We start from the raw sequence: 27803 nt of genomic DNA, 5'->3' as shown, positions 1-27803 counted from the left end.
AGCCCACCCATCACTACGGTGATCAGGTCCAGGTCCAGGTCTGGAATGCCGCATACCTCGATCTGCCCCCACTGCCCCGGAGAATTACGAGAAGAACGGAGTATTGGATCCATCATTGTCATTAATTATTGTCAATTGAGTTAGACTGAAACGGCTACCGAGGTATAGCTATACCGGACAGCCTGAAGTTCAAGTACTCCGCAGAACACAATTCATGCAATCATCATCATAAAAACCCAAAGAACTCCGAGGTAAGGGTATCTACTTTCGACCAAACCAGCCCGACATTGTGCTCTTCGCCTCGGCGGCCTTCTGCTCGGCCTCGTGGCTCAGCTTGTGTGCCTGGTCTTTACCGGCCTGGCTCAGGTCGTCCAGCTTCTTCTGCGCCTGCGCAGCCTGGTCCTTGCCCGCCTGGCTCAAGTCGTCCCACTTTCGGTGTGCCTGGGATGCGAGGTCGGTGTTCTTGGTTACGGGTTGGTTTGCCTGGGCATCTGCATGTTAGCACCTTGTTGGCAGAAGTTGCTGGGTAGGGTGAACATACAGCCTCATCGATGTTGAGGTTCGCCTCCAACCCAGCACGCTCACCAGCTCTCTCGCCTGTCTCGGTTCCGGGGGCTTTGGCGCGGGCCTTGTTGATGTCGTCTATCGTAGTTGTTAGTCAATGACCGGTCACTGCCATCGGATATGGAGAACTAACACTTCACCTCCTCCTTCGCAACCTTGGGGTCACCTCCAGCACGGTAGAAGTAGTAACTGCCGGCACCGAGGGCACCGAGGCCAAGGTACAGTCCAGCGCGGCTCTTAGGGGCAGCAGCCATTGTGATTGTGAGTAGTGGGTGGTTGGTTAAGGTCGTGACGTGATAGAGTCGGTTGTGCTGTAGCGAGGTAGGATACGGGGGTCTGTATCCTTCGTTCGAGTAGTGTGGTGTTGGGAAGGTGGTAGGTCAGGAAAGTCAATTAATGCTCGTGATTTTGATTCTGGAGCTCAGATTATGGGAGACACAGGGGTTTATGTAGTACTGGCGAGCGGGGAGACTCGGCGATGCTTCCAGGCTACCTGACGTCACCAGGGGATCACCGCATCACCACCTGCATTTATCCAAGCCAAGCCACATGAATCGAAGCAATCCATGAGATCATCGTGGGAACTCTAACGGCTTATTCTCCTTGTATACGTAAATAGATTTAAAGAGACTTGGTAGATCAAGGTCGGCTGGGCCCGAGATGATATCAGTTGGTTTGACTAGCTAAAGCACACGGGGTTGTAACACAAACAATCTGGAGTCGCAGCACGCTCAAATCAACTAGAAGCTTACGGCAAACACAAAGGTGATGACGATTCGTATATTTGGGTAGGAGAAATAGCGAGAGAAAACAGTTACGCAAACGCTACCACACCACGCCACGACCAAAGAAATTCTGCCCAGAACCTCGCAGCAATTAAAGCCGAGATTGAAGCTGGGGTATCTTCAAGCGCTGAGACACACGACCCGAAGGAGAACGCCAGATCATGCAGGCCAAAAGTTAAACACAAGAGAAAAGTAATCCGAACAAAGTTATTGACATCGAAAGAACACCTCCTGGAACCCATCACTATGCGTTATTCATCAGTCATCACAAGTCATCAAGAACTGCCGTAACGCTGTGTATATAATCAAGTCACAATAGGCCCTGGGTCTAAAACGCCATGTACACTTAAACCGAAAGGAAACAAAAGTGGGTGTTATAGTTTGGAGGGGAGAGTGGGATGCTGACACGAATCGCACCACTGGGTTTGGATAGAAGGAAATCGGATAGCGGATGTAGGCCGTAAATAGCCCGGGAGACATCACAGCACACAACATAGACCAGATTGGCTACACCATGATATCTGCGGCCTTCTTGTTTTCGCTCGTAGCAACCGCGACAAGAGCCTCGAGCCGACCCATTCCAGGATCTCTGGAAACACTGTGAAGGCTAGGCCGCGAATCGTGTTTGATATGGTAGTTTTCGGGTTGTGATATAGGAGGACAAGCCTAGACTCCAAATCAGTGATTTATCGCTGGTCCTCATTGATAGCGGGTGCGTACATTTTGAGGTGTGTCAGAAGAAAAGGAGGGATGATGGGGCTCGACAAAGCCGTTGTTATGCACAATGGCTGGGTGATACTCGAGTGATGCTGTTGAGGGAGTATGTACTCCCTCACTGCTGCTCGAATCTTCTGGGCTCGTTCGCGCAGCATGAGAGCTTGACGCAGTGGTGCTATATGAAGACGAGCCATGATGACCACGGAACTCCTGAAGCTGTTGCTGGTATGATGATGACGGACGAGAACCGATGTTACGAAGTTCCGAGATGGTTTGTTGGCCCCAGGTCGATGCGTCACGCTGCGGAATTGGCTTGTCCCTGATGTGAAGACCGGTTAGGTTTGTATGCAAAGACATATCCCACGAAACGTGCCCGCGTCGGTGACCAGGCCCAGAAATAGGCGGGGCGGGTCGGCCCGGTGGGGGTGCATAGTTGAACCCGCCGCTGAAGTTGTAACCGGGAGGCGGCTTGTTGTCTACCTGCATCGGACTGGGCTTGCGCACAGGAGGTGTCAGGGAGCGCTGCGCAGCGAATTTGTCGAAGCTTTCAATCCCCGGTAGACGCGGCGGCCGGTCCGCGGTTTCGTTGCCTCCAAGTGCTGGTGGAAACGTTTCCGATGTTTGAGCATTACTGAGGCCACTATACTCCGTGCGGGAGGGAGCAGGCCATGACGAATAATGCCACGTCCTTCGCCGCAACTCGGCTTCCGTCGGTTGAGAATCTCTTTCCATTGGGTACTTCCCGCTGACAGGACTGGCATATATCTCGCCAGGCGCTGCGTAGTTCGCAGCAGTGTAAGGATGAGCATATTGCTGGGGTGCAAAAGGATTAACTCCAGACGGAACTGACAATCGACGAGCCGCAGTCTTGCCCTCCCAGAAGCCGGCAACCTGGGCCGACCCAGGCATAGGAGAGCCGGTAGCGGGATACATCTGAGAAGGCGTATATGGAGATCCGCCTGGTGGTGCATGGAAACCTCGAACCTGGGCAGGTGGTGTGGTGGGAGTGTCCATCATCGGGTCAAGGCCTAGCCTAGACCTCGCGCTTGCGTCATTGGCCATGATCAATGGCGGCGGGCGCCGGCGCAGTTCCGGGGGTTGGCTGAACGTTGAAGCTGTCGAGGCGATGCTCGACGTTGATAGGTTCCTACTGTGGCCCCTGCTGTGTGTACCCTGGCTACCTCCAGTTCCTGCTCTCGCGCGACCTTGAGGCCGCACTCGATCAGTCCTAACCTGACGTTGAAAGCGAGTGCCGGTAGCCGCCAGCGAGCTATCTGGTATTTCCTCGTTCACGTGCACAGTCTGGGCATGCTGTCGCAGGTTATCAAGCCTGGAGAAGCGTCGTGAACAGTGACATTGAAACGGCCGCTCCCCGGTATGTTTGCGAATGTGGCGAGCCAGGTGCTCGCTTCGAGTAAAACTGAGATTACATGGCGGGAAGTCGGTACAGTAGAACCGTTGGCCCTTTTTCTTCTTCGACGGCGGTGCATGTTCCTTTCGATCCGACCCGTTATCCGAACCTTCTCCGTCCGAGTCCGCTTGAATGGTCTCATCAGAGATCGAATGTGTACTCCGGCGAGACTCGTCAGGCATATGTATATCGGAGTTGTTGTTTGAAACCCCGCCATCCTGTGTAGTGGACATGCTATTCGAGTGAGCCCGAGGAGTCGCAGACGTTGCGTTTACATCCTCCATGGCGCGGTCTGGTGGCGAAGAAATGTTATTGACAGGTAAGAAAGACATATTGACAGCGAAACTTCATGAGAAAGCCACTCCAAAATGTATACACGAGTTCGACTCGGAAATGTGCGTTGACACGATACTAAACGGGAGAATTGACGCTTTCGACACGAGGTAAAAGACGAGATCGACCGAAGATGCTGACTACTAAAAGCATTTACGCAAGTCAAGTAAGCAGGTGGCCATGTTATGATCAATTTGAGCGGCAACGAAGGGATGAAAATGGATCAGGAACCAAGGACAACTTTTTGCGTTGCTTTTATTCTTTTTGTTTTTGAATATTGCATGACAACTTACAGGAAAGGGATGGAAGTATCACTGCGCCAACAGGTGGTTTAAGCGAGGGGATGAGATGAATACGGATGGAGTTGGGCGAGATTTGAGGATGACGACTGAAACTGTAGATGAAGGGAGAGCGCCCATTAGTACCGAGGGCGCATCTCTCACGGTCGGCGATAAAGGAAAGAAGTTTGGCTTCAAAGGAGAGGAGGTGGAAAGTGTCGTCGACTTGGAAATGGAGGGGAAAGAAAAGAAGAGAGGTGAGCCGACGAAGATTTGGTGGACTCGATGGAGAGGTCGAGTCCCGGTTGTTGTGGGTATGACAGTAAGTAATTCAAGACACCGGGGCCCAGCCAAGACCCAAACTAAATCTAATACTGGGCAACAGGGTGTTAATAATAGACGAGTAGACGCTGCGAGGCGACTGACGGATCGACGCGAGGCGAAGGAAGGGGGAGACCAAAATTGCAATAATAATCAGATCAGTCAAAAACGGCGCCTATTAATAGGAAGCGATAGTGGTGCTACTGGCGTGTACGGGAAGTACGGGCTCAGGCACCTCTGGGGAGGGAAGCGGAAGCGGAGAGGAAATAATGAGAAAAGATGTTGGGAAGCCGAGAGGAGCCGACAGGGCTGTGGGAAGGTAAGGTCAGGTAAAAATGGGGGAGGTATGGGTAAGAAGGCCAGAGAGGGCTCAAAAAGAAAGAATCAGGCCAGAAAGGGAGTGTCAGAGCGGAGAGAAGTGACTAAGTAAGGGGAAACAATAGTTGATGACGGCAAGATGCCGCCTCAGATCCAGGTGGTGATGACGATAACCATTTAGGTTGGTTGCTACCAAGGGGAGGCTTATCGCTGGAGGCAACGAAATGAAACGAGGGGCAAGAGAGGGGAATCACTGATTCAGTGTGAGCTACCGTCTTCCTACCTGGGACTACTAGATACCTGTTCGCTGTCCCAGCCGCTCAGTCTCAGACTCTCAGGTCAAACTGAAATCATCCCCTCTCTCCGCGAGGTCATGATGATCGGGGGCTGCACTCTGCACAGTGATAGGCAGCGTGGTGTTAGCCCCAGGTACTGACGACTCATCGCCATTCGATCCAGTGTGGAGACGCAGGTGGATGTTTTTACAATTTCTGGACCCTCAAATAGAATCTCCCCTTGGCGGTGTACTTGACAGCTCATACCGTCTCTACATACGGAGTTATATAAACCTAAAACGGGAGAGGGCAGCAGCGGCTCAAACACTGGCAGCGCATTGCCTGCTGGGATCATCCTTCGTCTCCGTTAAGTATCGGCTCCCAGCAGCTTCAAGTCTATCCTCAGACACAGCATACAGAACCCAGTCCCTCAGGATACTTTTATGTTCCATGGTACATAGCAACAGCTAGGTTTGACTTTGCAGTCCCTTTCGTGGTCAGCTCATACCAAAGGTCAAGGGGTCATTCAGGCCCTGGCCGGACATTGCTTGCTAGCCACAAGACAAAAGGCACGGTATCTCTGCAACTGCCGGCTACAGCTCTGTCGCCCTGATCAGCATTCCTTTCCGTTTCTTCAAGCTCATCACGATTCAGGAACCAGGATGCCGGCTTGCTAGTGATGTTCCGAGCAAGATTCCTCTCTTACCACTTCCGGCGCAACGATGCCAAACGCTGGTTGTTGGTTGGGCACGATGAGTGACGTTACCATTTGGTGAGCGGGGCCTTCAGCCTGGACTTCTGGTAACTCTCATATTTACTACTGCCACCATAACGGAAGACTGGAACTCTAGAGTTCTGCAGAGGGTCTGGCCATGGAGACAAAACTGTCCCGACGACAGTCGCAGGAGCCGACCTCCCCGATATAGCCGCCACGCGGTAGGAGTACCTTACATCGAGATTCGAGATCGCACAAGCACCCTGTGCGCTCGTCAATCGTCGTTTATTTTCCGCCTTTCGGTCGTTTGCTTGTTCCTAATATCAGGCCACTACCGGGAGTAACAGTCGGAAGCTTGTTCCTGTGGGTATCCGTGGCCTCAATCAGGTAGGAGTCGACTCCATAACCAAGAACCGCCAACCATGCACTGGGAATTATTATTCTCAGTCTAAGTTTACGGCGGAAAATTGAAGTACAGAAACTCGGACCAAAGTTCCCAGCCCCAGCTTTAACGGAAACGACATTATGCGGGGATTAGTAATTTGCACCACCTGCTGACACGATGAGGTGCTTCGCTTTGATAGACCCTGGCGGTCTAGATGTACCTCTGGGAGAGTACGGCCTATTAACCGATTTTTTTAGGAGTGAGTCCTCGTCTGGTGTATGCCGTTGCAAGCATGCTTACGGAGTACACCGTTGCTGGTTCCCGGAAAGTTCGGATACCCCAGAGTACAAGAGCACGGTCGCCACCCGAGTCTTCCCAGCAAGGTAACTCGTCTTCGCAAGCTCTCTCCATGATAGCGTCATTACCTTCACTCCTCCCTGTTCCTGGTTATCATCCTGCGCTCAGCCCGCACCGAACACGCAATACCCACCTCATGATCAGCCCGCAGAATCGCTACAATTGGCTCAGAAATGCGTATTCCCACAGCGCTATCCCTGGATGTACATGTACTCGTACCCGACCGCACTACGGAGTTCTTCTTCGCAGGAACGGTAGGAAGCACCCCAAGGTTCCTGTCGTCTACTCCGTATGTATGATCTAAGACTTGTCAAGGGTGGAGAATGGTGGGTCGTGGGGTCAAAGTTTCGTGTTTTGCACCATGACAGCTGCTGCATTAGCCTTCCGCGAGGAAGAGTCGAGCTGAGTCCTTTAGGCGATATCTTTGCACATGATTTTGCAATGGCTGTCCTGATAGGAATACGGCCAAAAACGCTATCAGCACCAACCCAAGTTGAGATCTTATCATCCTACTCCGGTGTAAGGAACAGTGGCGATATCAGGAACTGGAGTAAAGAGGGGCAACTCGACGCTACAAACCAATCTCTCACAAGTTTCACGCTCACCTGAAAATCAGAAGGCCCAGGGACGGCGCCACCAAACAGCCTCTGCCCCCCCCTCTCTTCGCCGACTGGTCTGGACCTGGTTTCAGGGTGGCAGGGATCGTATCAGGGCACCACCATTCGGACGCAGCCTTCTCAGAAAAAGGAACAAAGAAAGCTAGCCGCCCAACGCTGGCTTATCGGCGGGGATGTCCTTACTTTCACGAGCCATCCAGGTCAGCTGCTCATCTGCTCATCGGCGGACTTGGTCCGATACTTTGAATAGAGCACTTACTGCTGCACCAGGCCCAGATGGTCGGTACCTACTCTAGCTGCTAATTAGCCCCGGCCACCGGCATATCCGTCGTTAATTAGTGGCTATTTCACCTCAATGTCTACTCTACGGGGTACGACCTGTCAAAAGTTCACGCAGTTGGAGAACCGGCCCAATCACATGCTTTATACTTTCCATCTGCGCGTCTCTGGGGCAACCTTCAGGTACGCATAAAATTTCGCCTCAACACCTTCCGAGACTTCTGAAACAAACTATACCAGACAACTCACTTTCCAAGGCGTCCAAGAGCAACCGGCCTGCAGGCTAGCGGTGAAAGCCTCCAACATCTGTTCCCGGCGCTTCCTCGCCAATAACAGCGCATCATCTCCAACTCGTACGTACATCCATGCAAGCACATGCATATCATAAGCAATAAGATTATTGCTATTGCATAATACATAGTACTTTCGGCATACGGCACCGTTTGGCGAAGATGCGTGCAGGCGCTGAGGTGGCAGTGGCAATGCTTTTGTAAGTCAAATGAGGGGAGGGTGGCCTTGGAGCTGAAAACCGAAGGTAGCCGTGCGCATTGCAATTTGGCCTGAGGGGGGTAGACCAACGCTCTATACTGGACGTAGGGCGGGTATCTTTTAAGGTAATATTGTACTCCGTATTCGCCCTCAGATGCGGCTCAAGTGAGTATCATCCATCGACATATTATATCCCGACATGTTCATCCACCAACATGATGAACTATATCTGCAAGGACATAACTCGAGCCAGCTTGACTAATCCATCTAGTGATACAAGATAATACCAAGGTGAATACTTCAATATGATGTATACTTCGAAGTTCACGCATATTTTAGGCCTTGATGGCTTCCCGGCAGGGGCACTTGGGAACTGTCCGTCTGTGTCACTTTCCTAAAGAGGAATCAACGGTGCCAGGTCCCCGGCCTGCACGTCCGCCATCTTCCCCACGAGTAGACGGGAAACTGCTCCCTCAATCACGTTCGTTCATCAACTATCCGAGAAGAATAACTACCGGTCTCCGTACAAGATGCGACTGAGAAGCTGGAACGGACGGATGACCCGGCGGCTTGCTGTTTCGCTTGAGGTCTCAAAGCTTGTCCTTTGAATATGCTCTTTCCATTTCCATCCTCCAAACGACCATGATCAAAAGATCCGTTTCTCCATCGAGCTCTCAAAGCTTCAAACCCCGTACGGGCAACCCTCATACCTTCAAGCTCTCCAACGTTATCAAGCAATGATGCCCCTCACAAGCCAGATCCAAGTCCCGCTTGCTTAGGAAGTGTTAAGTACTGGCTACCTGGAAGCCACAAAGAGCTTCTCCTGAAGGGCTTAGATGAAGAAGCAGTGGTGATCGCTGAGTTTGCCAGGCTGAAAGCCGACAAGAGTCCTTCTGATGAAGAGGCGCTTCTCAAGTTGATCACGGGCTATAACCCAACCCTTCGTACCATTAGCAAATTGAGTGGTAAGATATGACCAAGCGAGAGGTCACTTGGATATGGGCTAGCATTATTGCAGCGCAGAAGATAGACGTCCCCTTCTCAAGTATTACATATCAGGAAGTTGCCGATTACGTCTGGCTGGACCATGAGCCTCTTCATCCTGATATGTTAAGTCTTGAGGTCTTTCGCTCACACATTCCGAACGGCTTTTTCAGAGAGATAGTGGCCGACCTCCGTCTGACAGAGACTCTTTACGGGCCAATGTTTTCTCATGGCAGCGAAGAGGCACGCTTTGAGTACCTGTCCCCTGTAAGTACTAGCGCTCATTCCGGAACCAAGCTCTCTGGTGAATAGCACTGACATGAAGCAGTTGTTCGGCAGGATGATGGGCCTCTTTGGATGTGCTATTGTCGACAAGCCCGGCGGGGTATTAAAGAGCAAGTTCTTTTCCAAGCATGGTCGTATTGAGCATCACTTTATCTCAGTCGGACTGGTCAACGTTGTGTACATTCAGGTCAAGAGGGAGCTTTGCTCTGGCAAGGCCAGGTTGGATGTCGTAGCTCAGATACTAGCGGAATGCGCTGGTAAGTTCTTGTGGTATCCATTTAGAGTGACCCCTACCTAGGCGCTCATGAGTCCTAGCCTGCGACTTTGTCAGTCGGCAAACAGGAGCCTGGACTCCCGTGCTCGCCCTACTGTGCAACGTAAACTATTTCAATCTCTTCGTGCTAGATTCAGCCGACGGAGCAGCATACTGTTCTGGTTGGAAACCAGGCATCCCAACTTCACTTAGGAATAAAGATGCATTCTTTGTCTTGCTCAAGCAGAGTAAGCATACACCATGTCTTTGTGGAACCCTGACTCACCCAATGCATAGCTACCGAGCGTCTCTTAGATTGGTTCATCATGGCATATATCAACGCTATTCGAGAGACTAGCTATCGTGACAAACACAAAAAGGGCTAACTGAATCTCCAATGGACGAATGCCCTCTCGCATGCGGAAGATGCTCTATGGCGTCTCCGACAGGCCCATACTTACGCAAAGTATCTTGAATGTACCAAGGCCGAAGACATGGCTAGAAAGGGGATAGAGGTGCTGAAGAAGAGGTTAGGAATTTTTTAAATTTGCAACTATTCTTCTTCAGTGTCTAGTGCTAACATCTAGACAAAACGCCCAGTGTCTGAGCTGCCTCCTGAAGCTAAGCACAACAAGGAAGAACTTGTCAAAGAATGTGAATGGTCTCCGAGTCTGGAGGAGATTATGACCAGAGAATACGGAATGGGATGGGAAACACTCGCTTGAAGATTGGCGCGGTTACCTGCAACTAACCGGGAAACTGTCTCTTTTGCGCAGTTTCGGCAATGGGCCTCTCTCTTTTCCACTCAAAGCCAATACATAGGAAAAGGGTGTATTTTCCATCGGGACATGGCCAGCGGATATGCTTACCAAGATGTATGGCAGATGTATGCAAGTGCGAGCCTATTATATAGGTACCGGTTGCCCATTTCTCAAGGCGCGGGCACCTGGACTGGCAGCATAAAGGGACCTTCACGACCGTTCGCTTTCAAGGCCCTGGTCCGCTTCCTTTTCCATGACTCGACTGTAGTTCACGAATCACGATCCTAGTAGCCTACGTGGAAAACACAATGAGTGGGAAAAGACCCTATTAGGGCAGTACTAAACCACAATGATATAGGACTTGATGGGGTTGGCGGATAAGAGTAATATATTGATTGACGTTTGCTATGCAAGCCAGGTATGGGCACTAAAATACCCACCACGAACAATGGCACCAAACACATAGGTATATACGTCTATACATCTTTATCAGAGACAGACGAAACTACCGCTCCAAAACCCCCACCACAGCACCAACCATAACCGCCGCCTCGCGCTCCCAGTTGCCCTGACTAGTCTGCTTCTCCATCCCGACTGACGCCGGCAACTGCGATCCCCGCAGTACACACTCTCGTATCTCCTTTTTGAGCCTATCCCGGCTCGAGCGGAGTGTACGCGCCGAGACACCGCCGCGGGAGATGATTTCCTGTACACGGGGTGATAAGGAAGAGGCGAGGGAGCGCCAGAAGTAAGAGGGGAGGGAAGATGTGTCGAGGATGTTGAGGAGGGGCGTTAGGAGGTTATTCCTTGCGGCAGAGGATGTAGTATCTTGGGGTATTTGGGGAAGGGAAGGGTGGGATGGGGGTTTGATGGTGCTGAGGATTGTCTCTAGGGCGTGAATGTCCTGGCAGCGGGCGGATATCTCAGGGAGTGTTTTGTCGAGGGTTGGGAGCATGGTTAGGGAGCGGGAGAGATTGTTGAGGGAGGCGACGGTGGTTGTTTGGATGAAACCCTGCAGGGTGGAGAGGAGGAGGTCCGGTGTGAAGTCCTTTGGACTGGCCTTTTTTGGTGGCAATGGTGAGAGGAGATAGAGCGTGTTGACGCCTGATACTAGACGGGCTCGTGCATCGCGGGCTTGCTTGTAGCTTGATTGGGAGGTTGTGCCATTGCTTGTACTTGTGTTTGATGCGGATGAGATGGAGAACCGGTTGATAGCTTGCTGGGCTCTGGCTCGGACGAGGTTCTCGGCCGGGGTTAGAAGGTCGGATTTTAGGGTTCGAATGACCTTGACCCGATCCAGACCGTAGCCTTCCTCGCCTACACCCGTATCAGACAGGAGCCGACGCAGGCTCACGATGGTTGATGCAGCGCGCTCGAGCGCACGGGTATCGTCTCGACCTGACCCTGACCCTGGCGCAGGCCCAGAACCAGAAGAGGACATCTCGCCTGCAGGGCCGGACGCAGAGCCGGACCCAGAAAGCCCACCGCGCCCAGTAACCTCGACCATCTGGCTGTCCAGCTGGCGGCCTAGCGCAATGCACCTTGCAACGGCTCGTGCGAGACGCACGGTGGCCAGGGAATTCTCCGCAGCGACCCTCGCCTCCTCGGCAGCCTCCCACTTGCGTAAGACCTCGCGCTCCAGCCGCTCATAGCCCTGTGAAACAGCGGCAATCTGCTCGTCTGCCTCCTTGAGGATCTTGCCCGCAGCGGCGGTTTGGTCCCCCGTGTGCGTCAGCAGGGGCAGAGCTGATTTGGTGGTCAGCGTGTGGATGTGCGTGTCGATCTCTTGGAGGTCGAACAATACCCGGGAAAGCGGGGTTGAGAGATCCAGCGGTGTGTCTGTGGCATTGTTGGTGGCCACCACCAGCGAATTGGCAAATGAGGCTGGCGAGAAGGCCGGGTCCAGGAAGGCCTCGTAGTCTATGTACGAGGGTTCGGAGGCCATGGCTGTTTTGATAGTCTAGCTTCAAGCCAGGATTGACGGCACGGATAAGCCGATATATGACTCGGTACCAGAAAGTCGGTTCAATAGAATCAAGAAAGTGGTGGGCTCACAAACCGCCACTTTTGTATATCTAGCAAGTCCAGCCGATGAAAGGCGTGGTGTGGTGTCCTCAATGAACGCTTTGTGAGGGCGAAACTCAATTCGATACCTTGAGAAATTCCATGTGACAGACAGTCTAGCAGACGCAAGGCAGAGATCTCGAGCTGACATGCACCAGCGAGCGTCAGTTCTGCAATTGTTGACTGGCTGTCTCCTCCGTAGTTGTCGCAGTCTGTAGGATCGCCCGCAGGGGATCCGTCCTTCTGCTTAGTCAGCATATACTCCTGCCAGCAGGGTTGATATAGCCACTACGAATAGGAGAATTTGATTGAACTGGGGGTATTTTTACGCTCGGAATGAACACGGCTTGATAGGAATGTATTGTTTAGCTTGTATTTAGCATCGGTGCACTGCGTGCTCTGGATCATCATCACCACGTAGTACCCAGCTCATCAGCTAATTATCAGAGGCATATGTACGGTAGATAGGGAGATAAACTATGCGAGAGTATGATCTAGTCCTGTCGCTGAAGACAGGACCGGGTATCGCTATGCATTGGCGGCACTTTTTAAGCTCGTCTCTATACTATATCCGGCAAAAAGAGATTTCGCCAATCTACCTGAATGTATAACTCCGTCCAGGCAGCTCTTTCTTCTCCTTCTTTACTCCGGTCCGAGGTGCCTCGAGTGCCTTCTTGTAAGGATCGAATGGCCGTTTGGATGGAAGACCAGACGTAGCTTGAGGTTTGGCGTTGAGGATAGATTCGGCCGTGTCGTAGTTGAATGGCGTTGAATCCTCTGCAGCCTGGGTTTGCTTCTCCTTCCTCTTCTTATCGCGCTTTTCCTTACGGCGCTGTTTCTTGGTTGGGGGTGAGTCGATTTCGATGGGGATCTCATCGAGTTCATGCTCGGCTTCGGGTTCTTCTGAGGGCGAGGATGATTCGGCTTCGGCCGGAGGCTGTGGCGTGACCTTGCGCTTACGTGGGCCACCGAGTTCTTTAACGGTGAAGATCTTGTTCTTGTCTTCTTCTTCTTTCTTGGGCGTTGGTGTGGGAGTTTCTGGTTTAGGTGGTTGCGCAACACGGATTTCGGCGACTGTTCTCGGCATGGGCGGTAGAGGAAGGGAGAGACGAAGGGCTTCAGCGGATGCTACTAGAGAGTATTCCAGTGGAGATTGTGGAGGAGTCTCAACATCCAGCACGGAACCCCAAAAATGTGAGACCTCGTAGCGAGAAGCGGCAGGGAAAGAACCATCTTGCGCTGTGGGAGGTGTCGGGGGACGCTGCACTGGCTGCTGGGTTCTGACAGGTTTGACATAGAGGTCACGCCATTCCGGCCCAGTGGCACCTTCGGCCTTTGCTGTCTTGATTATCTGCAACAGGTCTGGCGCACGCTCTTTGGTGAGCGGCGTCATAGGAGACATTGTCCTGAACAGGGTACCAAGGTCTTGAGGCATTGTCTGGGCGACTCGGAAAAGGATATGCTTGGGGAAAACGCATTGCACGCCCTCATCCTCCTCCCGAGCTACCCTGTCGCGCCATTCGTGCACTGCCCTGAGGACAGCAAACTGCTCCTTGCTGAGAATGGCTGGGCTGCGCGTCATTAAATCGTACCAACCACCCGCACCATGTCCTTTAGCTGCGTCGTAGACGGGACGCTCATATCGCTGCAGCGCCTCGGCCTTTGATTTCTCGAGAACATAATCCACAAGGTTTGCTTCGGGCGTGGATTTTTCCAGGAGTTCGTTTCGTAGGTTGTCGTAAACGTAGAGGAGATAGTGGGTATCGGAACGGGCGTAGTTGAACATGCCAGACGGAAGCGGTCGGATCCGCCAGTCGGCCATCTGGTACTGCTTATCGGCCTCAAAGTTGACAAACTTTTGGAGCAAAAACTTCAAGCTCTTCTTCGGATAACTGAGCGCAACAGCGGCATGGAAGGTGTCGAACATGCCCACAACATAGAGGCCGAGGTCGCGTTGCAGCCAGATAATATCCATAGTTGAACCATGGAAGAGCTTCAAGATTTTAGGGTCCGCGAACACCTCGTTGAGCATTTGTAGCTCCTCCCTCCACGGCTTGAGCGTATCCACAACCCAGTCTTTGTCTCGTGTGCTAATCTGCATCAGCGACACAAGTCCGTGATAAGAATGTACGTCGTGGTGTTCCAGATCGATCGCGATCTCACTCGCAGACTTCAGCTCCGCTAGCATCTCCTTCACCCCTTCCAAGGTATCCACAAATGTCGCAGTCGTCGATTCGAATGGCAGGTAGTCAATCGGAGGTGATACAGCATAAGCAGAGCTGGAGTACTTCGCAGCACGGATCTCGGTCTCGTACGGATTGCGATATTCATCAGGCGCGTCAGCAGGCGGTGTCAGCGATTTCTTCAGCGACTCTATAGCATGTGGCTTGGTCTTGAGCAGAGGCTTGAAAGGCGACGTATCCGTAGGATCAACCTGGTGCTCGAACTGAAGTTGCGGTTTGGGTATTTTCGACGGGCCATAGTCGTAGATTGTCGGAAAGTTCTGCATCCTTCTCGTACCTGTAGTTGCAGCATCTTTCTTTTCTCCATCCTTCTCCTGCGAAGGGCTCAATTTTTTGATGACCCCCGTGAATTCATCCAAGCATGCATCTGCCTTTTCGAGGAGCGCATCAATCACGTCCACAATGCCCCGCCAATTGTCGTCGATTGAATCCTCGTCTGAAAGTACCGGAGCAGAAATATCAGTCCCAGCAGTTGCCGCCTTCAAAAGAGACGATGTGAGCGACAGCAATCGATCGCTTTCCTCATCCAATCCTTCCGAGACTTTTGCGCTCGAGGTCCGGTGAAAGTTGAGATCATCAACAGGCAGCGCGCCGACGGCACGGGTGACATCCATAAGAGACGTCTGCACCCGCTCCTGGAGCGGTGCAAATCCAGCGGCGGGATCCATTTTGGCGTATCTCTGCTGAGTTGTTTCTCGTATAGACTCGAGAAACAAAACCTCGGCGAGAGTTGAGTAAAGAGAGTTTCTTCGAGGAACGATAGGTAAGGCGGAGATGGAGAAATTTCTCTGCTGCAGCTGACCGCCTTCTGTTCAGGGCGGACCTCCGTAGCTTCTCCGAGATTCTGCTGGTCTTTGCTCATGCTTGATCTCACCCATCAGCAAGCCCTCAGTTTCACCTCGTATTCCATCTAAAAGTTCTATCTGTGTTAGATCAACATGGCAGCATCTATAGCACCAGAGTGCAACAATATCAAAGAGTGGGCACTGAAGTCCCGCTGTTTACCCACTAAAGCTAACCCGCGACCACCAGGAAATACGACACTTGCTTTCTCAAGTGGTACAGCGAGAGTATGTTCCTATAACTTTATACCTTGACCTTGAGACCTGATCAAAATGCCTATAGAATACCTGCGCGGGAACACAAGCTCCAACGAATGCGAAGAACTCTTTGCCAAATACAAGGCCTGCCTGACTGTATGTTTGCCACCCAGGTTTACTCTGCGCAACCTTCCCGACCACTCGACTAACTTATGGTCATTTTCAGAAAACACTTAAGGAGCGAGGCATAGACACCATGCTGGAAGAGGCGCGAAGGAACACGCCCGAGACCGACGCTGAATATAATCGGCGGACATGACGACATAACCGAGTCAATTCTCTATGCAATGCCCGACGGTATACGTTCATGTTTAAGCCCGGCATGGACTGTTTGAAGCCCTATCTTCACCCACACACATGCCACCACTCTATATCCCACTCCGCTCAATAAGCAAGGCGCGATGGATCCTTTCTCGTTGACTTGTATACTACCGCTACGACTGTGTACGATACATTTTGCATTTCTTTGAGGCGCCCGGTGTTGGTATCATCTATCACATTTCAGCGATATACGCTATACATGAATAGATTCCCTCCAAACCACATCTGCAACAGTCCAATCATATCCACACAGCACCCAATCTCTTAGGCTACCTAGAGCTTTGGACTTGGTTTGGATTCTGGTCCTAACCGGTGGCTTCAACACATGGATGTCGGATGCCCCAATTTCAAGATATCTCTCGACCCTACTTGCCGATGGAGAAGGTTATGCAGGACTGTCTTGGATAGGAAACTGCCCACATGCCATGGGCTTGGCAATGACCTTCAACGATATCCTCGTCGATGTATTTAAAGCGCCTCCGGTTGTCCATCATGCGCGGACTTCAGCGCATGGCCTATTTCGCCAGCGTTTTCCGCCGCTGCTTGAGCATGTACGAATACATCATAATAGAGCCTGATTGGTCAGCTGGGTCGTAGTTCGCGCGTCAATCCCTCCACTCACCTGGCGCATACAACCCGAGGAAGAAGTAGAAGATCCCTGCGACAAGAGTACTGCTCGTCACACCGGTAGCGCGATACATCAACCACCATTCAGACGTGATCCCAATCGGATACAGGGCGATGAAGAGAGAATATCTAGGTGCACAGCGTTAACGGTCTTGTCCTCAAAATCCGTGTGCATAGTACATACCTCAACCACTTCAGTAAACCCGGGACATCGAAGCCCGCCAGCAACACCACGAAGTAAGAGTACCGCACCGAGTCTGCTATAGACCACGCAAAGAGCATAGCTGGGTAAGCTATTGACGACGCCGTCACAGACGGGAAGGCATAGTTAATCGCCCAGACTTGCACGCTACGCGCGAAGATCTGCGTGAATGTTTGGAAGACTGGGGAACGGGTTAGGCCTTTGACTGCTGTTAGTATACGGGGTACATCAATGAGTCCGTGTCCGGAATAAGTGAATGCGCACCAGTTGCAGCATGTACGATCTCCACGACAGCTAGTGTTTGCGTCCATCTAACTTGGGGCTCAAGGGCTGTGTATAGAGTCGGTAGCGAGTCGGAATTGAAGTAGGCTGTTAGTACGGCGACGAAGATGCAGAGCCAGAGGAGTGTGTTTATGATATTGTAGAGGAGGAGGTAGTTTTTGGCGGCGGGAGATTGGGAGGGAGCCATATCAATTAAGTTCGCTTTGGACTTAAATAAGTCTAAGGTTTGAAAATGATGTTTACATGTCAATTTTCTCCATGATGGTGTTGGATTTGTTAGCGTCAACATTGGACCTCGGCTCTTTTTGCTTTCGTTATCTTATCTAGATTCTAGACAACCCCTTGAGCTGCAGCTGAACAGAATAGCAGAATAAACGTGGAGACTGGGGTTGCTCAGGGACCAACCGGTGAATGTTACCTCGTCAAAAGCCCTTATTTGATGAAATATTGATAGGAAATCTCCCTACATTAGATGCCCATGCAGCCGAAGGTAGGTATTGGCGAGGTATGCTCGGCCCGCCCGAAGCTCCTCTATGGGATGGATGCAAGCCGAGTTAGCCAACAAAGAAAGAGAAAGTCCCGGCCGGATTTTAATAGCCATGGCTTCGGATAAAGTTGCATTAGGCAACCAAGGGTCCAAGCGAGAACCACGTGGGTGTTCAAAGAGCTTTGACCGCCTTATGGTTCATGCGGATGCGTTAATTCCTGCATTAGTGATAGATCATAGAGACTACTGGGGTACTCCGGAGCCCGAAGTACGAAGCGCCTCGCCTAACATTGCTTGGGTGTGGCGTGGCATTGGTATCGCCTACTCTGCCTTGCTCTAGTCGTTCAGAGGGGCTAGGTCCTTGGTGTTTGGGAACTAGCCTCGTCAGAATGATCAGAGGCTAGAATTCCGCTCTTGCACGCCTTGCCCTGATATCAGCCAGGCCTAGGCGTACCATGAGCTGAACTTTTAGTGGATTCACAAGGTTGGGGCAGTAAGATGTGCCAGACCGGAGAGCCTGTTATAGATCGAGATCGAAATCGGGTCAATGGAGACGATATGGTAGCACACTGACAAATTAGACAATGAAGATCGCAGCAAAAAGCTGAACAAGCCGTCATCGAACATCCTTGACCATGGACAGAGCTTCAGAGTATTGCCGGGAGCCCAAGTAGCGAGCATGGCAAGAAGCCAACCATGATCGTGTCCAAGTTACGCAACCCTAGCTTTCAGCCTATGACGCATGACGAACTACCACCCCGCCCTAATACCCCGGAGTTCAATAAGATGGTAAGTGGCACATAAAGAGCAAGCATAAAAAGCGCCATAGATCGACAGATCTAGGGGTTGGAAATGCCTCTGATGTCTTCGTCCGGATGACCTCGTATTTGCAATTGCATGATCCTGGTCGGATTCATCAAAATGGCGGGGTAGCGGAGAAGATGATCACGGGCATCGAAGCTATTAAGCTTGTACCCCTGAGCGGCGAGCGCACTGACACCCAGAATTGTGAAGACTGAGGTGGATGCGGTTGTTACACCGCTAAGTCAAAACCCGAGGAGCCAGGGTAGGCAGGCTGGGCAGCGGACGCCGCACGTAATCGTTGATGTTTGCAGTGTGGAACTGTGGGTTTGACGGCGGATAATCTTCATTTCACAGTTCTCTTCCACGGTTCTGCACAAATCAATATCCATGTCCTTTGTCCAATTGCTGTGTTTGTCGGGCTGAGAGTCCTTCGTTTGGCGGGTCGCATTGCGCTCCCAACGATTTGGTATGAAAATTTGACGGTAAAAGATCTGTATAGAGTAACAATCGCTGTAAAAGACGGAAGTCGCTAATAATAATACAATAACCTGTTCAACAAAAGTCTTGGTCAATTTAGGAATCCGAAGTCGCAGCGGCTGATCCACTCGGGATGGCAGGGTCTGCTGATTTCTGAAACATGGCTCGATGGTTCAGGAGAATGATGTAATATCGAACCCAGGCCAGCATCGCCCAAAGCCAACAGATGTATATTGATTGAGAGTCGCGTCCAATAAGGCAAGGTCTGACACGGTCAGATGATGCTTTACTCCGGAGTAGTGCTGGGATGACGGGGATGCTTCTCTAAGAATAGGTGCCTGGCATACCAACGCAGGTACCGGGCTGAATTCAGAAGAGAATGAGCACTGCGGGCCGGGCACATGGCGGGGTTAGACCTTGGCAATCAGGAACTGGAACCGGGGTCCACCTGACTAGTCTTGCGAAAAGTTTCATTTTGAGTGACCGATAAGGGAGGGAAAAAGGTTCCAAGGTCGATCTCATTGCTGGCAGCCACCTATCCGTACCGAGTTGACGGCCTCAAGACTGTCGTGTATTTGCCACTTGACCAGAAATACAAGGAATGGCTTCGTATCCTGAATTCCAGAAATGGTGAGCTGGAGCCGACATCAACAGCAGCTAAAGATTGATTCTTATCAAAAGAACGGTGGGCCGCTTTGGCGAGCCCGAATGCACCAATAAAATCGCAGGATTCCTGCCCACCAAAGCCTAATAAAGCCATCTACCCATGTCCAACCGGCCTTGTGATTCTCGCCATGCGAGCCAAGCATGACTTGGAAGCTCGGGAGGAATGGAACGCTCAGAATATTGACACTGGAATGGAGGCTGAGCCTGACAGAGAGGCCAGGTGAAGTGAATGCCGGGAACCGAGATAGGCACCACCGAAACTCAAAAGCACAGACGGTGATCGAGTCAAATGGCCCGTGAGGTCGAAGCTTTGCCCTCGTCGAACCGCCGCTGCTGCTGCCGCCCTCACGCGCAAGGTCGCAGGGATTATTCTGTCGGCAGCCAATCCGACAATTGGCCTAACTGCCGCTAACGTACGATACCACACCCGTGCATCCTGGACAGTACCCACGCGCTCTGCAGCGAAGCGAAATAATAAAGCAACAGGTGTGGCTCCGCCGACCGAACTTTAGAGGTTGGGTGTGGCAAGGATGGCCGCATGCGGAAATATTGAACCAAGCCGCCGCCGCACGCACTGGGCCAGGGGTAAGGACGCTAAAATCTCATGGCCAGCATGTCTTCAGGTCTTGCCGAATTTCTATACGTGCACCAGGTGGCTGCGGCGGATGTGGGAAAATACCCCTTGCATCCTGCATCAGCTTCGAGGAGGAAGAGGTCGGAAGTCGATCATCCGGATAGTATCGCTTATGAATTCCATCTCGAATTAATCTCGCTGCGAGTGCTGACAGGATTGTTAGGCTCGCAGTAATGCGGTCTTGGACAGGAAACCAAGAATGAGTGCTCCACCAGCGTCTGAATTGGGCCATGGCCCAAGCAAGCGAGGAAACATGGGTCAGGTACCGCGATGTCCATGGGAGATGGTGTGGTGTGGAGGTGGAGAGAAGAGGCAAGACTCCTGATCCCAGAGTGTCAACGCGGACGACTACGTAGTCTACAGAGGGTCAAGACTCTCAAGAGCCGGGATCTCAGCAGGAACCCAGACTGCGAGATTAATTGTGTGTATATCTATTTATCTATCCAGAATCGGAGAGTATCTGCGCAAGAGTCTAGTCTCTGGATCTCTACGCAAGAGACTCCTTTCTTTTACCTTTTGGCTGCAAGTCACGGAAGCATCTCCACCCCTAACAGACCAGGTCTCCCCTCTTTTTCCTTCCCTTGAAAACCAAACCAACCTCCCCCTCCCAGATTAATTAAGGTCTGGGGAATCGTCTATTGCATTTGCCTTTCCCTGCTGAGTCTGTGCTACTCGACTCTACTTTACTTCACACTACTCTTCTTCACATCTACGCACCTACCCCTCTGCGTCCCGTTCCAGCTGCCTGCTATTGCTCTTATATCATAATACTTGCTGCTATTTTCCATCTTATCGTCTTCTTTTCGCGGCCCCTGTTCTGTCCTATATCCGATCTGCGACTCGACCAACTCAGACTTCCTCCAATCCCGGTCTTCCTCACTCTGAAACTCGCGCACCAATTTCCAAGCCTTTCGCCCGCCCAACTCTCAAAGTCAGTCTTTTCTTCTCCATCTTCCCTCCGTTCTCGGGGATATTTCTGTTCGCTACCTTGCCCTGCCCGAAACACGAATTCCAAGCCCTTCAACCTCAGCCCTTCTCTGCCTGACCGTTCCTACTCTTCGTTCAGCGAATTGACTTGCTAGAATCCGTAGCCGAACTCCAGCGACCCGACAATTGGCCATCATTCAGCTCAGACTTAAGCGCAGCCCTTTGGTTCGTGACGATTTCTCGACGCGTCTCATTAGGGGTACATCCGACCCCCGATCACCTTGGCTCGTGCTCGCACTGCCCGTCTGCCAATGACCAACCATTGATTCTCAACAATCGCACTCGAGAGTTTCACCTGCGACTTGGGACATTCGTTGCGCGGTCCCGGTGCGCCCGTTGTTCAGCGAAACACCAGGATCGGAGCAATCCCTTCGCGTGCCCCTCCACGCATATTGAACCTCCGGCTCGCATACTCACAAAATGTCTGTTGCGACAATGTTACAACCAGCGTCTAGAGCATCTACTTCCTCTTCCTCGTCATTTCAGCCGGTTGCGCGTCAAAACACAATGTCTTCTCACGATACTCGGTCCCTTCGTCAATCGAAGCGGATGTCCGTCACCGCACTCTACCTGTCCATGTCCGCGAAGGACAGAGACCTGGAAATTTCAGATGATCTGGCTAGAGGTTAGTTGCATCGGAATAGCGCTGTCGGGACCCATATTGACTTATCAATCCAGCGCAAAAATTCCTACGTGAACTGAAATCTAAGATCTCCTCGCAATCGAAGAAAAATTTCGTACTAGAGAAGGACGTTCGTTACTTGGACTCGCGAATAGCTTTGCTTATTCAGAACCGAATGGCTTTGGAGGAGGTAAATATATCCACTGCACTCTCCAATACTTTGATTCTTACAGGTTTCATAGCAAAATGAAGTTGCGAACCGCCTAGACGACACAGTTGATCCCCAAGAAGGATTCTTTCCCAACGACGAGAAAACACAAAAATACGGCAACCTTCTTTTCCTTCTCCAGACCGAACCGCGCCACATTGCGCACCTCTGCCGACTTGTCTCTATGTCCGAGATCGATTCTCTTCTTCAAACCGTCATGTTCACCATTTATGGAAACCAGTACGAGAGTCGCGAAGAACATCTGCTACTCACCATGTTTCAGTCCGTGCTCACCTATCAGTTTGACAATACTCCCGAATACTCCTCCCTTCTGCGACAAAACACTCCTGTTTCGCGCATGATGACTACCTACACCCGCCGTGGGCCCGGTCAGAGCTATCTGAAACAGGTCTTGGCGGAGCAGATCAACTCGCTGATTGAGTTGCGCGATGTTGACCTGGAAATCAACCCGTTGAAGGTTTATGAGACTATGGTAAGGGACATTGAGGAAGAAACCGGCTCCTTACCAGATGACCTCCCTCGTGGCGTTACTGGCGAAGTCGCTGCGGAGAACCCACAGGTGCAGGCCATCATTGCGCCGCGCCTCAAGAAGCTGACGGATATCGCCAACTCTTTCCTCACCACAATTATTAATTCCGTGAACCAAGCCCCATACGGTATCCGCTGGATTTGCAAGCAAATTCGAAGTCTGTCACGGCGCAAATACCCAGACGCTCAGGATCAGACCATCTGTACCCTCATCGGAGGCTTTTTCTTCCTACGCTTCATCAACCCAGCTATCGTTACTCCTCGCTCGTATATGCTGATTGATGCTACGCCCACGGACAAGCCTCGCCGCACTCTGACTTTGGTTGCAAAAATGCTCCAGAACCTAGCCAACAAGCCGTCATACGCGAAGGAACCATATATGGCCAAATTACAGCCTTTCATCCAGCAAAACAAGGAGCGTGTTAACAAATTCATGCTTGATCTTTGTGAAGTGCAGGATTTCTACGAGAGCTTGGAGATGGACAACTACGTTGCACTCTCTAAGCGAGACCTTGAATTGCAGATTACGTTAAACGAAGTATACGCAACGCACGCTTTGCTAGAGAAGCACAATGTGGCCCTAGCTCAGGACCAGCATTCCCACCTTCAGGAGATATTGCAGGAGCTTGGACCCGCTCCTCCACAGCTACCGCGCAAAGAAAACCGAACCATCACGGTACCCCTATTTAGCCGGTGGGAAACGGCGTTAGATGACTTGACTGCCGCCTTGGACATAACGCAGGAGGAAGTTTTCTTCATGGAAGCCAAGTCTACTTTTGTCCAAATTCTACGTTCTCTCCCACCTCACTCATCCGTGGCTCGCCGCCCTCTTCGTCTGGATCGTATCGCCGAAGCCGCGGCGACTTTGAAGAATGACGCGGTCATGGTTCGTAAGGGTATTCGGACTATGGAGCTTCTGAGCCAATTGCAGGAGATGGGTGTCATTGATCGGTCGGATGAGTTCAGTCTCCTCCGTGATGAAGTCGAACAGGAACTCGTACACTTGGGTTCTTTGAAGGAGAAAGTCATGGAAGAAACCAGGCAGTTGGAGTCGGTATACGCAACGATTCGTGACCATAACTTGTACCTCGTTGGTCAGTTGGAAACGTACAAGTCCTACCTACAGAATGTGCGCAGCCAGTCCGAAGGAAAGTCGAGAAAAACGCAGAAGCAGCAGGAATTGGGGCCGTACAAATTTACCCATCAGCAACTAGAAAAGGAAGGGGTGATTCGCAAGAGCAATGTCCCGGAGAATCGACGCGCAAACATCTACTTCATGTTCAAGAGCCCCTTGCCTGGGACTTTCGTCATCAGTCTTCATTATAAAGGACGTGCTCGGGGCCTCTTGGAGTTGGATCTCAAGCTTGACGATTTGCTCGAGATGCAGAAGGACAACCTAGAAGACCTTGACCTGGAATATGTTCAGTTCAATGTCTCCAAGGTGCTTACGCTCCTCAACAAACGCTTCTCACGAAAGAAGGGCTGGTAGGGGCTTCCTTGACTCGACAATTTCACTGTTTCAGCGATGCATACTTCTAGCTGGCCCACAAGGCTCTGGAGATGGAAATCGACTGGACCCTCAGCACCTCTCTTCATCAACGCCATAGCGCGCCTACTCCGAACGACGCTGCATGGTTGGTCCGCATTCTGCTCGCACGCCTGATCTCATCCATGTCTCAAAACCCATGCCAGCCTTGGCGGGTCAACCGACCGCATGGGAGCAACACGATAAGGCCTTTTTATTGGTATATCATCTCATATGCCGATACGGCAAGTATCCATTCACAGCGTGAGAGGGGTTTTTATCTTGCTGGTCGGGAAATAACCTCTTCACGTTAATCAAGCTGCTGCTCTATTTCTATTTATCCTTACTATACCCCGTTGAACGATACTGCATGTGCTCTGTTCTCTACTGCTTGATGACTTTGTTATTTTATGTTCATGCTCTACTTCTCCTCTTACTCTACATTTCATTTGTTATTGTCGGTTATCTGCTCAGATGCTATATGTAATTATATGTATTGGAATTAGCGTATCTTGGCTGCTAGGCTGGCTGTAATGAGGAACTCCTTTGCAACGATCATCTAACACGACCTCTTCCAACCTGAATACTTGTAATAGTATGCATAAAAATACCTAGGAAATGTACGCTGGTAGTTTGTGCCGCCTCGACGTCAGAGTGGCTGACCCCGGGCTTGCGAGTATGACGTGAGGCGCCCCTTGGCACAAAGACATTATTGCTGAGTATCCAATTCTCCGTATGGTGTTCTATTCCTATGCATGCCTCACAGAATCATATTCTACCCACTTACTCCTGAAACGCAATAACGTGGACAGCCCCGAGTATATTAAAGATTGTGGTTGACCGCCTTGAGCCCCTCCTGAATCTGACTAGCCCGACTCTTCCTTGACCGTCCATTCTCCCTACTCGCTCTTGTTTTCGTTCTGCACATCTTTTCAAATCTTCTCTTTTTCCTGGCTTCAGTAGTTTGACTGTTCAAAGACTCGGACGTCTTTCTGTGGCTACATTTCCATCACCGGCAGATAACCCTTCTGTTATTGCCCATCTCCACTCTTTCCGTCCATTCCCCGTCCACCCGTCTACGAGGAACTACCAAACCTCAAAGCCCTTTACCTGCAGTCGTCACAGCAGCCTTCGTTCGTTATCATAATGGCAGCCCCCGCTGAGAAGCAGACCGTTGCTGCGTCTAAGTACGACGACTATGACTTTCCTACCACTGCCCCCGAGGCTCAACCGGGCCACCCTGGCCATACCACTCCCGAGCAGGATGCCAAAGTAGAGGAGCTCCGGAGCGAACTCGAGAAGGAGGGCTACACCGAGCGTCTTGATACTTTGACCCTGCTCCGCTTCCTGAGAGCACGAAAGTTTGATGTTGCCGCATCAAAGGCCATGTATGCTCCTACCCCTGAGTGTGATTGGATTCCTGTGGCTAATTCACTTCCTTAGGTTCGTTGCAAGCGAAAAGTGGAGGAAGGAGTTTGGCACAGACGACCTCGCCCGTACCTTCGAGTACACAGAGAAGCCCGAGGTTTTCAAGTATTACCCTCAATACTACCACAAAACAGACAAGGTGCGCTCGAATCACCGTTCAGACCATAAGGCCAACAATAGCTGATATGTTGATTATTTAGGATGGCCGACCTGTCTACATTGAGAAACTTGGCAACATTGACCTCACTGCACTGCAAAAGATCACAACCGATGAGCGGATGCTGAAGAACCTCGTGACCGAGTACGAGAAACTCGCGGACCCTCGGTTACCCGCCTGCTCCCGCAAGGCCGGAAAGTTGCTGGAGACATGCTGCAGCATCATGGATCTGAAGGGCGTTGGACTCATGAGCGCCCCATCTGTATACGGCTATCTCAAACAAGCCTCCGTCGTCTCTCAGAACTACTATCCCGAGCGACTTGGAAAGCTCTACCTGATCAATGCCCCATGGGGTTTTAGCACTGTTTTCAGTGTAGTCAAGGGATTCTTGGACCCCGTCACTGTTAACAAGATCCATGTCCTCGGCTCTGGTTACCAGGCTGAGCTGTTGAAGCAGGTCCCCAAAGAGAATCTTCCCAAGCAGTATGGTGGCACATGCGAGTGCGAGGGAGGCTGCGAGCACAGTGACATGGGTCCATGGCGGGAAGCCGAATGGGCCAAGGAGCCCAAGTGGGCTACCCCCAAGGAGGAAAATGCCCCTGTCCCCGCTGAAAACACTGGCGCTGAAAAGCCGACAGAGGCACAGGAGGCCCCTCAAACCGCGGCATAGAGTCATTGCCCAGGAGCGTTGTCTCATCTATGTTCCTACTCTTTTTCCTCGCTTCCACACTATCTCTTTCCCTGTTTTCCTGGTATCTTGGATTAATATGGTAAAAGCTCAAGCTCTTTGCTCCATTTCCCTCTTCTTTCTCTTCTATTGACAATAGATTTACTGCCTTGAGCTTTTGAATAGCTGTACCATATTATCCTGACCATACTACTTTACCGGACTCCCACTTCATTGTCATGCATCGTGCCCGGATTTTCTTTCGTTTCCCCCATTGTCCGCCTACTTGAAATAGATATTGAAATTGTGGTGATTGAGCGGCGCAAGGTCATAGATTGGAGCTGAAGGGGTCAGGGGTTAGGGGTTGAGGCTGGGGTTGGGCAGATTCAAATTCATTTAAAGGACTTCATTTGCGCCCAGGTTTCGAATTCATTGCGTTCATGGGGATGCCAGAAAAAGGTCGCATCATGCAAGACGAGATATCATTGATCATTTGAAGAAGTTGGTATTCCTAAAGTAAAACGCCAATCCAGACACCTGCCAGAGGCAATTAAAACAAAAGATAAAGGAACAAGAAACGGCATTAGATCTTCTCCACAAAATCAACCGCCCTGCCAGCTCTCTCGGCTTTGCCAACCGTAGATGCCAGCGCATTTCCATCCACGCCGTCGGACTTAGACGCAGCAGCGTCGTCACCCCCTGGCACAGGCTCACCCTGGAGCCGAAGTAGTGTTCGCAATGCATCCTCGTAGACCTCCGCCATCTCGCCATTCCGCCACCGCTCCGCTTCCTGTTCTATACCAAGCGGAATATCCAGCTTCCACTCCTTTTTCTTCGTTGCTTTCCGTCTCCGTCTCCTCTCTTCGTTCTTCTCCCCGTTCGTATTCGTAGCGCCGTCCGACTGAGCTTGTGATTCATCCTGGCCTACATTGGCGTCCGCATTGGCACCCGCATCGTTCATTTCCACATCTGCGTCCACTTCAGCTCCATCGTCATCCTCCAACTCCTTCTCCTCCTGCTCGATAACCTTCTCCAACTCCTCCGCATACTGTCTCGCTGCCCGCCCCGGCGCATCCCTCCTCAACTGCGCGACCGTCGTGGTCAGCGATTCCAACTGCGCATATAGCGATGTCACCCGCGCCGCTAACTTCCCGTCGAAGGGTTCGTACTCTACCGTCTCGAGGTCCGTTGGCGCCGTAAATGCCGCTGGGAATGGGAACTCTGGGGATGACGAATCGAGGCCGTTGATCGAGACGGAGGACGAAGCGGATGCGAATGTGCGGGTTATGAACTGGAACAGGAATTAAGCATTAGCATGTTGACACACGGATGAAGATAGATCGGTGGACGCATGTACATCATCAACGAGCTCGCGCACGCGCTCGCGCATGGGGTCCGGCTCATTGTTTGGGGCTGCGGAGGGGGGTAGATGCAGGTCGAGTTTTCGGCGGGAGAGGGCGACCGTGTTGCCGTGGAGAAAGGTGAAGTCTGCGGGTGATTGTAGCTCAATTTTTCGGTAGTGTGAAGAGTCCATTGCGTCGTTTCTGGCGGTCGTTAACCAAGCGCTAAAGTATGGGTTTTGTACTCCGTAGATAGCGGGCGATTTGGATAAGACGCGTCGGTCTC

General features: G+C 51.5%; 12 protein-coding genes across 12 annotated transcripts; 5 read left to right on the top strand and 7 right to left on the bottom strand.

Annotated features, from left to right (window-relative positions):
- Positions 1–101: 101 nt before the first annotated feature.
- Positions 102–981, bottom strand: BDW74DRAFT_151401 (uncharacterized protein). Its single transcript, XM_073724172.1, has 3 exons — positions 698–981; positions 542–642; positions 102–483 (listed from the first exon to the last, which is right to left on the bottom strand). Exons 1-3 carry the CDS (start codon positions 816–818, stop codon positions 262–264), a joined length of 444 nt encoding a protein of 147 aa, XP_073584879.1. The 5' UTR covers positions 819–981; the 3' UTR covers positions 102–261.
- A 742-nt stretch (positions 982–1723) lies between these two features.
- BDW74DRAFT_139209 (C2H2-type zinc finger protein) lies at positions 1724–3908 on the bottom strand. Its single transcript, XM_073722485.1, has 2 exons — positions 2070–3908; positions 1724–2015 (listed from the first exon to the last, which is right to left on the bottom strand). The coding sequence occupies exons 1-2, from the start codon at positions 3807–3809 to the stop codon at positions 1857–1859; spliced, it is 1899 nt and encodes a 632-aa protein (XP_073584878.1). The 5' UTR covers positions 3810–3908; the 3' UTR covers positions 1724–1856.
- Positions 3909–4036: 128 nt separating this feature from the next.
- On the top strand, positions 4037–4863 carry BDW74DRAFT_151397 (uncharacterized protein; the record flags this gene model as incomplete). Its single annotated transcript, XM_073724170.1, has 1 exon — positions 4037–4863. A coding segment is annotated over exon 1 (677 nt), but the record flags the coding sequence as incomplete, so codon positions are not given.
- A 3942-nt stretch (positions 4864–8805) lies between these two features.
- BDW74DRAFT_139189 (uncharacterized protein) lies at positions 8806–9932 on the top strand. The gene is made up of 4 exons (XM_073722484.1): positions 8806–9095; positions 9168–9370; positions 9429–9614; positions 9664–9932. The coding sequence occupies exons 1-4, from the start codon at positions 9058–9060 to the stop codon at positions 9750–9752; spliced, it is 516 nt and encodes a 171-aa protein (XP_073584876.1). The 5' UTR covers positions 8806–9057; the 3' UTR covers positions 9753–9932.
- Positions 9933–10516: 584 nt separating this feature from the next.
- BDW74DRAFT_139159 (Golgi transport complex subunit COG5) lies at positions 10517–12257 on the bottom strand. The gene has a single exon (XM_073722483.1). It carries the CDS (start codon positions 12070–12072, stop codon positions 10633–10635), a length of 1440 nt encoding a protein of 479 aa, XP_073584875.1. The 5' UTR covers positions 12073–12257; the 3' UTR covers positions 10517–10632.
- Positions 12258–12560: 303 nt separating this feature from the next.
- Positions 12561–15147, bottom strand: BDW74DRAFT_151382 (exosome nuclease subunit RRP6). Its single transcript, XM_073724169.1, has one exon. It carries the CDS (start codon positions 15100–15102, stop codon positions 12787–12789), a length of 2316 nt encoding a protein of 771 aa, XP_073584874.1. The 5' UTR covers positions 15103–15147; the 3' UTR covers positions 12561–12786.
- A 225-nt stretch (positions 15148–15372) lies between these two features.
- BDW74DRAFT_177172 (uncharacterized protein) lies at positions 15373–15793 on the top strand (the record flags this gene model as incomplete). Its single annotated transcript, XM_073728808.1, has 4 exons — positions 15373–15413; positions 15467–15504; positions 15560–15630; positions 15701–15793. 4 exons carry the CDS (start codon positions 15373–15375, stop codon positions 15791–15793), a joined length of 243 nt encoding a protein of 80 aa, XP_073584873.1.
- A 577-nt stretch (positions 15794–16370) lies between these two features.
- BDW74DRAFT_177171 (putative membrane protein) lies at positions 16371–17153 on the bottom strand (the record flags this gene model as incomplete). The annotated part of the gene is made up of 4 exons (XM_073728807.1): positions 16371–16429; positions 16478–16611; positions 16667–16883; positions 16949–17153. The coding sequence occupies 4 exons, from the start codon at positions 17151–17153 to the stop codon at positions 16371–16373; spliced, it is 615 nt and encodes a 204-aa protein (XP_073584872.1).
- Positions 17154–19961: 2808 nt separating this feature from the next.
- BDW74DRAFT_151378 (uncharacterized protein) lies at positions 19962–20446 on the bottom strand. Its single transcript, XM_073724168.1, has one exon. The coding sequence runs from the start codon at positions 20264–20266 to the stop codon at positions 20003–20005; it is 264 nt and encodes an 87-aa protein (XP_073584871.1). The 5' UTR covers positions 20267–20446; the 3' UTR covers positions 19962–20002.
- Positions 20447–21126: 680 nt separating this feature from the next.
- On the top strand, positions 21127–24142 carry BDW74DRAFT_139110 (Ras GTPase activating protein IRA2). Its single transcript, XM_073722482.1, has 3 exons — positions 21127–21646; positions 21700–21833; positions 21886–24142. The coding sequence occupies exons 1-3, from the start codon at positions 21442–21444 to the stop codon at positions 23887–23889; spliced, it is 2343 nt and encodes a 780-aa protein (XP_073584870.1). The 5' UTR covers positions 21127–21441; the 3' UTR covers positions 23890–24142.
- A 776-nt stretch (positions 24143–24918) lies between these two features.
- Positions 24919–26617, top strand: BDW74DRAFT_139089 (SEC14 family lipid-binding protein). Its single transcript, XM_073722481.1, has 3 exons — positions 24919–25313; positions 25369–25492; positions 25554–26617. Exons 1-3 carry the CDS (start codon positions 25072–25074, stop codon positions 26178–26180), a joined length of 993 nt encoding a protein of 330 aa, XP_073584869.1. The 5' UTR covers positions 24919–25071; the 3' UTR covers positions 26181–26617.
- Position 26618: 1 nt separating this feature from the next.
- Positions 26619–27747, bottom strand: BDW74DRAFT_139084 (uncharacterized protein). The gene is made up of 2 exons (XM_073722480.1): positions 27535–27747; positions 26619–27468 (listed from the first exon to the last, which is right to left on the bottom strand). Exons 1-2 carry the CDS (start codon positions 27709–27711, stop codon positions 26761–26763), a joined length of 885 nt encoding a protein of 294 aa, XP_073584868.1. The 5' UTR covers positions 27712–27747; the 3' UTR covers positions 26619–26760.
- Between the last annotated feature and the right edge of the window lie 56 nt (positions 27748–27803).

This window comes from Aspergillus multicolor (assembly GCF_047715735.1).
Source record: "Aspergillus multicolor strain CBS 133.54 unplaced genomic scaffold BDW74scaffold_9, whole genome shotgun sequence".
NCBI lineage: Eukaryota > Fungi > Ascomycota > Eurotiomycetes > Eurotiales > Aspergillaceae > Aspergillus > Aspergillus multicolor.
This window is presented reverse-complemented; position numbering and strand designations above follow the sequence as displayed.

Excerpts from the sequence above, each read along its gene's own strand:
- BDW74DRAFT_151401 (XM_073724172.1), bottom strand. The coding sequence starts at position 818 with ATGGCTGCTGCCCCTAAGAGCCGCGCTGGACTGTACCTTGGCCTCGGT. Across the intron at positions 643-697 it reads TGCGAAGGAGGAGGTGAAGT|ACGACATCAACAAGGCCCGC; the intron begins GTTAGTTCTCCA and ends CAACTACGATAG. Across the intron at positions 484-541 it reads ACCTCAACATCGATGAGGCT|GCAAACCAACCCGTAACCAA; the intron begins GTATGTTCACCC and ends GCAGATGCCCAG.
- BDW74DRAFT_139209 (XM_073722485.1), bottom strand. The coding sequence starts at position 3,809 with ATGTCTTTCTTACCTGTCAATAACATTTCTTCGCCACCAGACCGCGCC. Across the intron at positions 2,016-2,069 it reads CTTCTGACACACCTCAAAAT|GCTTGTCCTCCTATATCACA; the intron begins GTACGCACCCGC and ends TTTGGAGTCTAG.
- BDW74DRAFT_139189 (XM_073722484.1), top strand. The coding sequence starts at position 9,058 with ATGGCAGCGAAGAGGCACGCTTTGAGTACCTGTCCCCT. Across the intron at positions 9,371-9,428 it reads GATACTAGCGGAATGCGCTG|CCTGCGACTTTGTCAGTCGG; the intron begins GTAAGTTCTTGT and ends CATGAGTCCTAG. Across the intron at positions 9,615-9,663 it reads CTTTGTCTTGCTCAAGCAGA|CTACCGAGCGTCTCTTAGAT; the intron begins GTAAGCATACAC and ends CCCAATGCATAG.
- BDW74DRAFT_139159 (XM_073722483.1), bottom strand. The coding sequence starts at position 12,072 with ATGGCCTCCGAACCCTCGTACATAGACTACGAGGCCTTCCTGGACCCG.
- BDW74DRAFT_151382 (XM_073724169.1), bottom strand. The coding sequence starts at position 15,102 with ATGGATCCCGCCGCTGGATTTGCACCGCTCCAGGAGCGGGTGCAGACG.
- BDW74DRAFT_151378 (XM_073724168.1), bottom strand. The coding sequence starts at position 20,266 with ATGGCCCAATTCAGACGCTGGTGGAGCACTCATTCTTGGTTTCCTGTC.
- BDW74DRAFT_139110 (XM_073722482.1), top strand. The coding sequence starts at position 21,442 with ATGTCTGTTGCGACAATGTTACAACCAGCGTCTAGAGCATCTACTTCC. Across the intron at positions 21,647-21,699 it reads TTCAGATGATCTGGCTAGAG|CGCAAAAATTCCTACGTGAA; the intron begins GTTAGTTGCATC and ends TTATCAATCCAG. Across the intron at positions 21,834-21,885 it reads ACCGAATGGCTTTGGAGGAG|CAAAATGAAGTTGCGAACCG; the intron begins GTAAATATATCC and ends CAGGTTTCATAG.
- BDW74DRAFT_139089 (XM_073722481.1), top strand. The coding sequence starts at position 25,072 with ATGGCAGCCCCCGCTGAGAAGCAGACCGTTGCTGCGTCTAAGTACGAC. Across the intron at positions 25,314-25,368 it reads GTTGCCGCATCAAAGGCCAT|GTTCGTTGCAAGCGAAAAGT; the intron begins GTATGCTCCTAC and ends TCACTTCCTTAG. Across the intron at positions 25,493-25,553 it reads ACTACCACAAAACAGACAAG|GATGGCCGACCTGTCTACAT; the intron begins GTGCGCTCGAAT and ends TTGATTATTTAG.
- BDW74DRAFT_139084 (XM_073722480.1), bottom strand. The coding sequence starts at position 27,711 with ATGGACTCTTCACACTACCGAAAAATTGAGCTACAATCACCCGCAGAC. Across the intron at positions 27,469-27,534 it reads TGCGCGAGCTCGTTGATGAT|TTCATAACCCGCACATTCGC; the intron begins GTACATGCGTCC and ends TTCCTGTTCCAG.